The 13,578-nt window shown below is 43.6% G+C and overlaps 1 protein-coding gene across 9 annotated transcripts in view; it reads right to left on the bottom strand.

Annotated features, from left to right (window-relative positions):
• CACNA1B (calcium voltage-gated channel subunit alpha1 B) overlaps positions 1–13,578 on the bottom strand; it is a 341,428-nt gene that overhangs the window by 116,151 nt on the left and 211,699 nt on the right. For all 9 annotated transcript variants that reach the window (XM_082208748.1, XM_082208756.1, XM_082208749.1 and 6 more), the window contains 3 exons: positions 11,383–11,455; positions 5,639–5,756; positions 2,416–2,483 (listed from right to left, as the gene is read on the bottom strand). In XM_082208748.1, coding sequence (XP_082064874.1) covers positions 2,416–2,483; positions 5,639–5,756; positions 11,383–11,455 — 259 coding nt within the window. The remainder of the gene's footprint in view (positions 1–2,415; positions 2,484–5,638; positions 5,757–11,382; positions 11,456–13,578) is intronic.

The following is a 13,578-nucleotide window of genomic DNA, read 5'->3' as shown; positions in this document are numbered from 1 at the left end:
ATGTTTTTGGCCTACAATTCCCATGATCCCTAGCTAGCAGGACCAGTGGTCAGGGATGATGGGAACTGTAGTCTCAAAACATCTGGAGGGCCGAGGTTGAGGAAGCCTGCATTATAGAGGTGTAAACAGTGATGCATGGCATGGAGAAAGAGACAGAGAAAAGTTTTTCTCCCTTTCTTGCAACATTAGAACTCTTGGGCATCCAGTGAAGCTGAATGTTGAAAGATTCAGGATAGAAAAGGGTCATACAGATGTGGAAAATATTGTGCTATTTTTTCTGATTGCAATGCTAGCACATCTGTCCCATTTTCTAATGTTCCTTTCACACTGCAGTACTTTTGAGTTATGGAACTGTGGCTTTTTCACCACTGTACCAGCAAGTTGCACTAAATTTCATTCATATGAAATTTCATTCAGTAGGTCTGGGCGATGTATTGATACATCGTCCAGGACCAGTATGAGCTGGCTTCACCTGGCAGTATATTGAGGATGAAACTGATGCCGCCCCTGAGTCCTTCTGCTACCAGCACCACTTTCAACATTGGGCTGCTGGTAGCAGAGGGACTCAGGAGCAGTGACAGTTTCACCTGCAATGTATTGCCAGGTGAAGCGACCATCGCTCTGCCCCTCATACCGCAGAAGGAAAAGCAAGATGTAGCACCAGGCCAATACAGCTTGTTCCTCCCTCGGCTTCTTTAAACTGTTCCCACCCCAGCTGAGCAAGCCTCAATGCCTCACACATGGGGCATGGGGCTCGCTCAGCTGGTGATACATTGCGATGTTGAAAACCTGACATCACGCAGCCCCACATATGAATGGGCATGGTGTGACACAACAAATAATTCCACTGTACAGCACCACTACAGTGGTGCCCCGCAAGACGAATGCCTCGCAAGACGGAAAACTCGCTAGACGAAAGAGTTTTCCGTTTTGGAGGTGCTTCGCAAAACGAATCTCCTATGGGCTTGCTTCGCAAGATGACAATGTCTTGCGAGTTCCTGCTGGTCCCCCCCCTTTTTCTAAGCCGCTAAGCCGCTTATCAGCTGATCCGATCAGCAGATAAGCCGCTAAAAGCGCTAATCCGCTAGCTAATCCGTCAATGGGCTTGCTTCGCAAGACGAAAAAAAGCTAGACGAAGAGAATCACAGAACGGATTCTTTTCATCTTGCGAGGCCCCACTGTATTCCTCCAGCCCTTCCACACATGTGTGCTTCTGTTCTCACATGACTTACCCATTAAAAACAGCAGGAAAGAATGATACACCAGGATGCCACTCCAAATTTTGTCACTTTGCTCCTGCAATTTTCTGGGTTAACTGGAAATGAGCCCTAAACATGCACTAGATTCCTCTAGATTTCTGGAAGAGTCCGTCAAGCTCAAATATAACATGGAGAGAATCACTTAAGTAAAATGGAATAAACTGTCATGGGAATGCTGTGATGGCAATGCTCTGCTTCCACTGTTAGAGACAGAAATGCTTCTGAATTCCAGTTGCTGGATTCCACAGAGGTGGGGAAAGTTCTCTTGTGCTTAAATCATGCTTGTGAGTTTTCCACATGCATCTGGTTAGCTGCCAGTACTGCCAGCTTGGCCCCACAACTGTGGGTGCCTGGGGCCATGGGTGACATGTGGCATGCATGGCCTTGGCACCAAAATTTGTGGGTGCCCAGCCCCTTCATGGGGAATTTTGTGGGTGCTCGGGCACCCAGGGTCCCAGGGAGTTGGCACCTATGTTGGCCGCCGTAAGAGAAGAATGCTGGGCTAGATGGGCCATTGGACTTGACCCAGCAGCCTCTTCTTATGTTAACGAAAGTGAAAGGACATACTTCTTCACACAGGATGTAGACTAATGATGGAATTTTCTCCCATGAGGTGCTTTAGATGGCTTTAGAAGATTGGATGAATTCATGGAGGATAACTACTAGCATGACTAGAATGACTACTAGCAATAATGTGTATGTTTTCCTTCCGCGGTTGGAGGTAGTATGCCTCTGAAAACCCATTTGTGGGAATCTCAAGCACTGTTGCCCTCAGCAGATCCTCCTTTCAGGATTCCCATAGGCATCTGATTGGCCACTGTGAGGGGAAGAAATGCTGGACTAGATGTGCCTTTGGTCTGATTTAGCAGCCTGTTCTTATATTTAAACCAGTAGAGGGTATACAGCAAGGATGTGGGACTTGTGACCAGCATGGCCAATGGTCAGGGATGATGGGAATTCAGCAATGCTTGGAAGACCACAACTTCCCCATCTGTACAAGAAGATGAAAGAAGCTCTGTGGAGCCCAAAGCTCAATTGTCTTTGGGGTAATAGGCAGCAATTTAAAAGAAAAAAAAAGACAAACTACCAGCTTCTTCCACCAAAGGATCAGTGGTTCCAACAGCTGCTGAGAACCTTGGTGCATTCTTACACTCACCTTGGTCAACTCCTGTGCATTGGCAAGGTTGTCCACAGCAATGGCCAAGAAGACGTTCAGGAGCGTGTCTGGTTAAGCTGCTAAGGATCTTTTTAAAGAAAACCCTGATATCCCCACAAATCAGTATGAATGCTCAATAAACAGTCTGGCATTGTATAACTTCTCCACAATCAAATCAGGATGAATACTCAATTAACAGTCTGAGTTGTCTAACTTCCCTGCAAGCAAATCAGGATGAATGATCAATAAACAGGTCATCATGAGGCGACCTATGTGCGTGACATAATTCTGATAATGTGTGATCACTGAAAAACATTTTTAAAAGTGACAATTATTAAATGATTTTGAAGCCAGATCTGGTTATATGATCAACCTGAATAAATCAGAACAGTTGTGTTATATAACATAAAGAATATTGGAAAACATTATTTAAAGCATGTCCAATTACATGGTGGGACTTCAATCTGTTGTTTCAGAGCTTGGATAACTGATCAGTGCAAAACCTGGTTAATTATAATCATAATAAATGATAAAAGTATATTTAAATGGCCCTTGATAGATTGTTATAAGTAAAGGCCCCCTGGGTAGGAAGACTATCAATTGTAAATATGAAGATGATACACTGCATGCTCTTCCTTTGCTTTTAAGTATAATTGGTTGTATTCAAGAAACATTTAATTCAGAGTGGACACACTGACATTAATGAACCTAAGTTATGTATGTTTCTTAATTTCAGTGGGCCTACTTTGGCACTGGATACCATCTAATGTTATCAGTAGACTATGGAACAACAAGTGGCATAAAACTAGTGCCGGGTTTTTATTGGCTAGTATGATAGTCAGAAATGTAACCAAAACATCATATAATTCAGGGCTGGGGAATCTAGGTGTCAGATAGAGAGGCATATAGGGCTGATTTAGCATCTAGGCCTGAGGTTCCTTTTCCCTAAAACAGATCATGATCAAATTCCTTGACTATTCCTAAATTCTGCACTGTGAATAGCCCTCTAAATGCTTTGTAGTCAGTATTTGAGCTGTGCATGAAATTTATCAAGTCAGAAAATTGCCGCCATTGCGCTCTTGCATATTTTCACCTCCAGCTACCTGCTCTGACTGTACTGCACGGATGTTTCCCCTTGCTTGATGCGGCCTAATTATTTCAAGTCAAGTCTGTTTTGAACAGATAGGCTGAAGTCCCCCGTCCCCCCACCACCACCACCTCTCTCAGCCAGCTAACTTTTACATATCTTTTTAGATGCTTCTATTAACTTTTCATTTGGCGGCTAATAAAGCTGGGAAGCGATGAGAAAGACAGCAGTGTGTCTTGAGCATTAGCAACTGTATTCAAATTGAGGCAGGTAGCTGGAATTTAGGGCAAAAAGCAATTCAGCACAAAGGCGACTTCTACAAAAAGGCTGCAAAGAGAGAGTTGGTCAGAGTTTGATTTTTCTTTTTTAAAAGAAAAGAAAAGGGGGGCAACAAGCACATTTAGGGCAACAAATGGTCCATCATGGGGAGTCTGTATATAGAGAGCCTTTGTCCCTAGATGCTGTTGGCCTACAATTCCCACCCTCTGTTGGCTGGGAATGGTTGGGGGTTGGAGTCTGACAGCATTTGGAAAACGAAGGTTGGGGAGAAGCTGATTTAAAAGCTAAATGCGAAGAGTACATCTTTGTGCAGATCCACTTGTGATCTGAGCACCACACTGGCAGCATCATCTATATAGATTTTCCAGTTCTGACTGTTAGAATTCATCTGCTCAGGAAAAGAAATGACAAGCCTGGATGAATGTTTGGGGGGGGGGGCTCTAATGACTGCTGCTGCCACTCAACTATGGAATTCACCTATCTTGCTTTTACCAGGTATATAAGGGCAGGGTTGCCAAAGGCAATGCCTTTGTAGGTGCCTCTATGTTGTACAAAGCACAACATTCAGTATGCACTTAGCACTGCACTTGGAGTCACACACAGTCACTCCGGACAGTGAAAGATTGCAACAGAATGTTCTTGCCATTTTAAAGGAAGGGGTGGTTTCTGTATGGTCTGGCTCACACATAACACTAAGCCAGGTGAGGAAACTCAGGCACAGGGAGCAAATGAGGCCCTCCATACCTCTCCATCATTGGTCCTGCTTTGCACCCTCCCTGAGATTACCCCCACTCAGGTGGGAATGTGCCCTTGAGCTCTGATAATGCCTTTTGCTTATCTGATGGATGCCCACTACTGACATATGCCAAAGGTTTCCCAGAAGAGAGTGTGGCTAAAAAAGATTTCTCCCCTCTCTGCTAAGTCATGGTTTGTTTAGTCCAAGTGTGGTTTGTTGGAGTATCCAATCCCAGCCCAGCAGACTAACCAAGGTTCGCTTTTTGTCAACAAACCATAATGTGAAACGTGGCTTGCTGTTGCTTTACAAACTATTGCTATGGTTTGGCATTATGTCTGAACCAAACAGCCTTGCTCAACTATAGTCTTTTGGCTACTTCCTCACCCAAGAAGCCCCCCAAACCATAGAACAGGGGTCAGCAAACTTTTTCAGCAGGGGGCTGCTCTACTGTCCCTCAGACCTTGTGGGGGGCTGGGCTATTTTTTGGGGGGGAAGGAATGAATTCCTATGCCCCACAAATAACCCAGAGATGCATTTTAAATAAAAGGACACATTCTACTCATGTAAAAACACCAGGCAGGCCCCACAAATAATTCAGAGATTCATTTTAAATAAAAGGACACATTCTACTCATATAAAAACACGCTGATTCCCAGACCGTCTGCGGGCCGGATTGAGAAGGCGATTGGTTGCCTACCCATGCCATAGAGGTACCAATCTGGAAAAATATATCTAGGCTTATTTGCTCATCTGGGAGATGAACAAACCAGCATTTAAAAAACAACAACACATGACTTAGTGTTATGTGTGTTTGCAGGTTGAAAAAAATAATATATGTTTATTCCTTTTTTCAGGTGGGAGGAAGAATAACAACAGGAAGCCTGCACTGCATAAATGGGACTACCAAAGTTTAGGATTTCACTAGCTGGATGCTCCCCCAGCCCCCCAAACAAACACACTTCACAAATACTACTACATTTCATAATAAATCAATATTTCTACTAATGGGTTTCCACCAGCTGCCCATTAGCACGTGGCTGCTCAGGTTGAATATGCATTTTCTAGCAATGGAGCAGCATAAAATGCCATTAGCAAATCAGATTTTGGCAGGGCAAGGATACAGTTACCGAACAGTGTCAAGACAATGAAGTAGATGGATGAGAACATTCCTGAGTGGACGCCCCCTTGAGATTCTATCCCCTGGTACATCACTGCATTCCAGTCTTCTCCAGTCAGAATCTGTAAAGTTAATTAGAGTAAAAAATAAGAAAGTGTGAGGGGAGGGTGGGAAAGATAATTAAAACCTTTTTCCAGATACTTTGGCTTGTTTAGAGCAGTTCTGGGGAACCTCAGCCCTCTGGCTCCCTCTGTCAGGTCTTTGGGCCTGTCCCCAGGCCATACCTTTCACTGGTCTTACTCCACTCTCTCCTTAAGTTGTAACTATAGCCACATCCACACCAGACGTTTAAAGCACATGGCTTCCTACAGAGAACCCTGGCAGCTGCAGTATGCTAAGGGTGCTGGGAACTGTTGCTCTGTGAGGGGCAAGCTACCATTTCCAAGATTCTTTGCTGGAAGTTGTAACTGCCAAAGTGGTATAAATAGGTTTTAAATGCATGGTGTGGATGTGACCAATACCTCTAGTTTGCCTGGATGGGGAAGTGTGTGCACATAGGTCTGTGTGTCCATCTATTTCTGACTTTCGCATTGCTACAATGTGGCCTTCGGCCATTTCCATCCACTGCCTCTGACCCTGCCCACCCCTAGCATGTGGCCCCAAAAGGCTGCCCATGAGCGAATGCTGTCCTTGGGATGAAAATGATCTAAATGACTAAGGTCATTTCCCACCCCTGTGGTGATGCCTTCATTAAGAAGGTTCTCCCAGCGGACTTCAGGTTTCTGCGAATGGCGAAAATGAGTGCCAGTCTGATCGACTGACAGACTCAAGCCCCGCAGAGACACAGGGGGAAGCTCCATGGTGAGGTGCACCCCCTAAAAAGCCTGTGATTGAGCCTGCGGACATGGCAATATCTCAACTCCACGGGAGTGGAGCCTCAAACTCCTACCTGCAGCAGAGATCTTCCAAGAACTACATTTTGGCTGATGGAAATGTAAAGAAGATTAATTATTGGATCTAATTAGGCTGAATTCGGTGCTAGACGGAGGAGTAAAAAGGAAGTCCATCCCCATCTTCTGAGTAATTATCGCTGCATGGAAACAACTTGCAAGTGAGAATAGTATTAATTTTACTTGACTCTATTAGATATATGTCTGCCGATGGGAAAGGTGGATTAAAAACATCTGAAACCCATTCTTTACTACCTTTTATCGGATTTATAATGGAGAATTGTGGAGAGGAGCTTGCACAACTAAAGCCATAGGTGAATCTGAGCCCAGCAGAGAAAGCTTGAAACAAGACTAATGAAGTACTCTGTGGGGTGAGGATATGGAAGCATTTATGGGCTTTACAAGGCACATTTTGGTTGGAGTGGTTTAAAGAAGACTGAGCTTGCTCCGTGTGTGTGTGTGTGTGTGTGTGTGTGTGTAAAGATGAATTGGTACTTTAAAGTTTGGAACTGGCTATAGAGGCTGAATATCAACAGTGCCAGATATTGGACAACATCTGAGAACCCCCTACGCCACCTTTCTAGAGCTGGAAGCCTGGTAAATCTCTCTCTGGTTGTGGGAAGGAAAGGCATTTGGACTCTACCAGAAAAGAGGAATTATAATGATCTTCAACTGTCTGTAACTCTTTATCTCACTTCAAGACATTTTAAGAGAACTGGATCAGTGAGAGTCTTTTACTCTCCTCTGGATTATTAAGTTGTGATTTTGTGTGGACAAACTGCTTTTGTTTTCTTTTTAAAGTAGATATCTGTTTAATCTGAATGTTAATTTGAAAGCTGGATTTTATTTCAAATTGTATACATGTAACATGCAATCGGGCTGGAGGGAGTGGGAAAGTACAAAAGACCGTGTTCCTTGGGAAAGTGTTACTTAGTGGCCTTGACAAAACTGACAAAGTACAGCTGGAAAATTGGTTGTCTTGAGAACAAGGGAAAGAGAAATTTGGCAAGGGCAGAGTGAATCGTGTAGAAGTATTGGATATTTTCACTCTGTTCGGACCATTTTTGATTGTTTTAATAATAACTTATTGAACATGGCAATTAAAAAGCAACCAACCCCAAGTTCGGCTAGAAGGACTTCTGTACAGGACATGGGGGATAAGCCTTATGGTCAATGGGTGGAATTCTTCTATGAACTGAGAAATGAGTTGATTAAGGAGATAAAGGAAAATTTGGATAAGACAGCAGATAAACTTATAGGCCAAATGGACAAAAATACTGAAGTCGTGACAGAACTAATTATTAAGGTAGAACCAGTGACAAAGAAAACAGAAGTGGTGGAGGTCTTGATGCAAGGGCTGGAGGAAATTTTTAGAAAAATGGAAACTGTGATTGATATGAAGAAATACCAGGAGACACTCGGGGCAGATATGGATGGTATGGGGGGTAGACAGGAAATATTTGGGAATGCCTTGGTGGCAGAAATGAGGCAGAAATAACAGCCTCTGAGACCAAGAGGAGACTGTGAGGAAGGTGAGCAGGATTTTAAATCTGACTTAACTGATAGTTGCCTTCCAGTGAAATTTCAATATGCCAAAGTTAGGAAAAAGAACGGGAAACGCTCATTGTATATATGCAAAATAATGTAAACAAATTGATATATTGGCAGGGTCAGACTTCACACTTGCAATCTGCAATGAAGTATGTGTAAGGAAATGCAGAAGAATTTTGTTAATATAAGGAACCAGAAGAGGGAATGAAGGGAAGTCATGAAGTCTAAAGAACCTCAAAGATAAGGTTTTGAAATGTTTTTGTGAATAGGGATGGGGGGGATTTGTTTTTTGTAGTTAATTGTGGAAATTAATTGTGAAAAAACCAATAAAAATTATTTAAGGAAGAAGGAGGAGGAGGAGGAGGCTCTCCCAGGTAGTTCTGATGTCATCTTTTGGGAGCTGGTGAATATATTTTTAACCTGTAAAGACTTTGAAGAGATGGGCGCAATAAAAACATTATCCTGCTTTTTATTCTTCTATTGTTGTTGCTGCTGCTACTGTTGTGTTGTGCCTATAGAACTGTGTGTTTCCATGTTGCCTGTAGAGAAAGGAATGACCTCACCCTGTTCCCACCACCAGGTACAATTTCTTCCACCTGCAGCTGGAAGCAGGAAAATCCAAGGAGTCAACCATCTTGTTTCCCTAAATATGTAGATCAGCGCATAGCAATAATTAGTCCATAGTCTTAATCTGGATTAAATTGTTTGGGGGGGGGTTAATTGTCAGGCCTTATTTTGAACAATCACTGGACTGTTTCATTTTATTGCACATTTGTTAATAGAATGTGTTTTTCATTAGCTGAGGTCTTGCAACAGCAAATGAATTATGTAAAGCATTTTGATGTTGTCAGAAGACTTGAGCCTGGTTTAGTCTGGAAAGGCAGCACACAGATAAGCAATGATGATGATGACACAGTGCGTTGTAAGGTTATGCACACATGTAAGAGGTGTTGTGAGTAGGTGAAAAGGGGCTAATATGGATTTATTTGGACTATTGTATCTTCTTTCCATTCCATCAGCATCATAAGTACAGTTGGTGGTCCACCTAGTCCAGAATCCTGTTCTCACTGTGGCCAGCTAGATGTTCATTAAGGGAAGCCTGCAAGCAGGACCCGGGTGCAACAGCAAGTCTCCCCACTCAAAATTCCCAGCAACTGGTATTCAGAGGCCAGAGAGGGTAAGCCTGGGATTGGAGAGGAAGCACCTCTCCCTTGGTGGCCTCGATTTCTGTATGACTTTGACAGGAAGCCCTCCTCCCATGTGCAAAGGCTGCCCAACCCTTGGGCTTCCAGAGCTTAGAATGTATCTCATTTCCTCTTACCTCGCTGAGTAAGGGTTTGCCTTTTTCATTTGCTTCCTGCCTGATTAGCATTCCTGTCCCCAATTATAATGCTCTAGAGAAACCAGAATGTCAAATGCAATGGGTCCCACATTCCACTCTTTTCATTATTTCCTATGAACTCAGATCCGTCTCTCAGGCTATTGTCCTTGTTAATTTAAGGAGCTGATTGTGAAGACAGAAAAGCAGGTCACATCATCTGCTAACCAAGACTGCACCACGGCAGACAAGGGCCACAGAGATGGATTCTGGTGACATGACAGAAAAGCCAAGGGCCATGGTTCTGTGTGCTGACAGAAATCACCACACTCTTCCTGGTTACAGTTGATATCAGCTGGAGGTTAGGGATGGGGAAAGAAAATTCAGGTCTCATATATTTGAGGAAAATGACACACCCAAAACGTGTTATATTAGGGGAAATTACTTGCAAAAAGGTAGTTTTGGGGGAAAATGCATACTGAAATGGCAATGTCTTTTCTGGAGGATTTTGTTTTTAAAAAAGTAAACTGGTGTGGAAATATGGCAAACTGAGCTTAAGAATGGAAAAACAAGAAACTGAAATTGAACAAATTCACCCACACCTATTGGACATTTGTTTTCTGAGAGTTCTGTGTTTTGAATTCTCCCCCCAACTAAGTAAGGATAATGGGCAAGGACACCATCATTGCACATTCATTTATATATCCAGTTCCACTGCTTGACTACCCAGTGACTCCTGTAAGAAACCCCAAGTCAATAGGAATATGAGATTAAAACCCCAATTCAAATCTCTCCTCTGCCAGAAGCCTGTCTCAGGGGTGAGTTACTTCCAGTCCCAGCTAAGCCTGCCAGATACCTTGTTCAGCCCTTGAGGCCATTTCAGCCTAAGCACATACACCTGCCCTATTGTAACAGATGTCATATATGGTACGAGGTGTGGGGCAGGCATAAACCTGGCTCAGCTGATAAGAGGGGTTTAGGCCCTGCTGATCTGCTGCAAAGTCCTATGCAAAGCTGGCCACAAGATCACACTTTGAAAGAGGCTTTGTGAGGCTGGGTAAGTCACGAAAGGCCCCTTTCAAAGTGCTGCGCAAGATAGCATTTGTCATGATCCCCATGAGCTCAACTGGATCATGACTGGATTGGCACTTGCTGCCAAATAAGGTGAGGAGGAAGGTGAGAAGGATGCCCTTGGGGGTGGATAGCCTGTAGAGTACAGGGGAGGAGAGGCACTCCTGCTGGCTCCCTGCCCTGCACCTTCCATGCAGCAGATAGATTTCCTAGCAACAGGGTCTGGCATTGACAAACCAGTCTGTGACATCAGATGACTGACAGTTGCCTGGCTCTTCCCACCTCTCAGATTTGGCCAACGAGAGGTGGGGGACTTAACCATCTGGCCGCCTGGCCAGATCCAGTTCCTCACCTTTTGCTTATCTCTTGGCTTCAGTCTCTGTCCCAAACTAATTGCAATACGGATGCAATATTCTTGGCCTATTTGACAAGGCTGAGAGGCCTGGAGCTAAGGTTGAACGATGAGCTGAGGTTAAATAAGTTGGATATTTTTAGCCTAGAGGAGGAGAAGTGTGATTAAGAGACAGTCTCATAGCCATCTTCAAATGTATTGAAGGGGTTGTTCCATAGACAATGGCAGACATGTGTTTTCAGTTGCTTGAGTCACTGTGTTCAGATTACAAGGGAATATGACTAAGTATTAGGAAAAACTTCCTGATGCCACAAGCTGTTTGACAGTGGGACAGACTGCCTCAGAAAGCAGTGCGCTTATCCTTGATTAGCAGCTTTCAAGCAGAGGCTGGATGGCCCCCTGTCAGAAATGCAGAAGCAGCAGATTCCCTGCATCAGCAGTGGGGAGGACTATATGATCTCTGAGGACCCTTCAGCTCTTTTGCACCAAGTCAAGAGTGCCCTTACCTGAAACACAGTTAGAATAGCAGTGGGGAAAGTATCAAAGTTTGTGGTTGGTGTTTCGTCACTAAAATGAAACCTAGAAAGAGGCAGAAAATGAATATTAATGGCAGGGTAGAATGCTAATAATCTTTTAAGAGCTGCCTTGCTGGATCAGACCAAAGGTCCCTTTACTCCAGCATCCGGGCTCTTACAGTGGGCACCTATATGCCTTTGGGAAGCCTTCAAGGAGGGCATGAAGGCAAACGACAACCCCATGATTTGTGCCTCCCCCCAAGTGACTGGTATTCAGAGGTACAACTGGGACTTGCAATAAAATGTTGCAGCAGGGAGTGTGCCTGTTCAGGGTTCAAGCCAGACAGCCATGCCCTTTCTCCAGGATGCTCCATAACATTCTCCCTTCCACCAGTCTTCTGTCTGAGCATGCTCAGTCTTCAATAGTCTGTTTTTGGGGGTGGGGTGGGGGATCCTGCTCCCTCCAAGAACACCACTTGACACCATTATGACACCAGATGTTTGGCAGGTGGGTGGGCCTCCTAACTGTCAAAGGTGGCCTGTGGAGAGGAGGGGAAGATAAGAATCTGGTCCATTGGGCAAAAAAATCTAGTGCCTTATTTTCAGGAGTGGTGGTACATGGTCCCACCTTATTGCTCTGCTCAACAGTTTGGTAAGCCACATTTTGCACCAACTGCAGTTTCCAGGCAGTCTTTAAGGATAGCCACTCATTTAATGACCTATGGTGGATGGAAGGGTGCAGCTTGTTACTCTATGGATATATGGCTTAAAGAAGTTGTGTTTCTTGCCATTTCTGAAAAACTGTCATAAAACACATGTCACTGGGGTGATGTGGACCCATGCAACTTTGCTTCTGCTTGGGAGCTGATTGTGATTTATATGACTAAACAATCTTCATGGTTGGCACATGCCCACTAAATATGAGCTTAATTGGCAACATTCATGAATATTTGGGATGTTTGGTGCAAGTATGAATCTTGTGTTATTACTATTACTATTACTTATTAAATTTGTAGACTGCTCTTCATCCGAAGATCTCAGGGCAGTTAACAACAGAAAAATGCAAAATGAGAATAAAAACTACATAATAAAACAAAACCGAATCAATAACCACCTTCCCACAAACACATTTTAAAAGCCACGGAATGTTAATCAGCCAAATGCCTGGTTGAAGAGAAACATTTTTGCCAGGTGCCTAAAGATATGTAATGAAGGTGCCAGGTGAACCTCCCTGGGGAGAGCATTCCACAGACAGGAGGCCACCACAGAAAAGGCCCTGTCTCTTGTGTTGCCGCCCTCCGAATCTCTCATGAAGGAGACATATGAAGAAGGGCCTCACAGGGTGAACGCAGGGTCCAGGTTGATTCATATGGCGAAAGGCAGTCCTTGAAGCATTGCGGTCCTGAGCCATTATGGGATTCTGTTCCACTAATGAATATATTTTAAATCATTCATTCTTTTTAAGCTTTCTATAATTATTAAGATTATTATTTTATTATCTTGTAATTTTATTCTTCCTCATTTCATGACTGTTTTTCAGTACAGCTAGAGTGAACCTAGACAATCAGCAGCTTGCCACAATCAGCCCTTTGGCACGTTCTTCTCTAGGAGGACCGCTTACTTTTAAGGGAAGAGCTGGTGCTCTGATGTTTTTATTTTAACAATCTGTATGTAACTTTTATGTGTATATGCATATATTTTCATTCTACTAGTAATGTCCTGCCTTGTTAATAACTGTCCATTCTGGGTTACTTCTTCAAATCTTGGAATCCCCTTCTTTTATAAAAAAAAAAAAAATTAAGGGTAGCCCAATATAGAGTGCATCAAAGCAGTCCAAACTGGACGTTAGTGATCTCCAGCATGGATTATTGAGGCCAAGTAGCCTTCGTCTAGCAGTGGCCATAAGTAGTGAACCAGCCAGAGCTGGGCATAAATATTCCTTGTCATTGAAGACACTTGAGCTTCCAGTGAGAGATTTGAATCAAAGAGTACTCACAGATAAGAACATAAGAGCCCTACTGGTTCAGGCTGAAGGCCCATCTAGTCCATCATACTGCTCTCATAATGGTCAACCAGATGCCTACAGAAATCTGAAATGCAGGACATGAAACAACCCCACAGAGCTATTTAAAAGTGGTGAACCAGCTGGTTCTGTCCAGCTTGGAATCAGGAGAAACTTAAGTCCGA

The sequence above is a fragment of the Podarcis vaucheri genome (assembly GCF_965113315.1).
Source record: "Podarcis vaucheri genome assembly, chromosome: Z".
NCBI lineage: Eukaryota > Metazoa > Chordata > Lepidosauria > Squamata > Lacertidae > Podarcis > Podarcis vaucheri.
The sequence above is the reverse complement of the archived record's forward strand: the minus strand, read 5'-3'. Positions and strand labels throughout refer to the sequence as shown.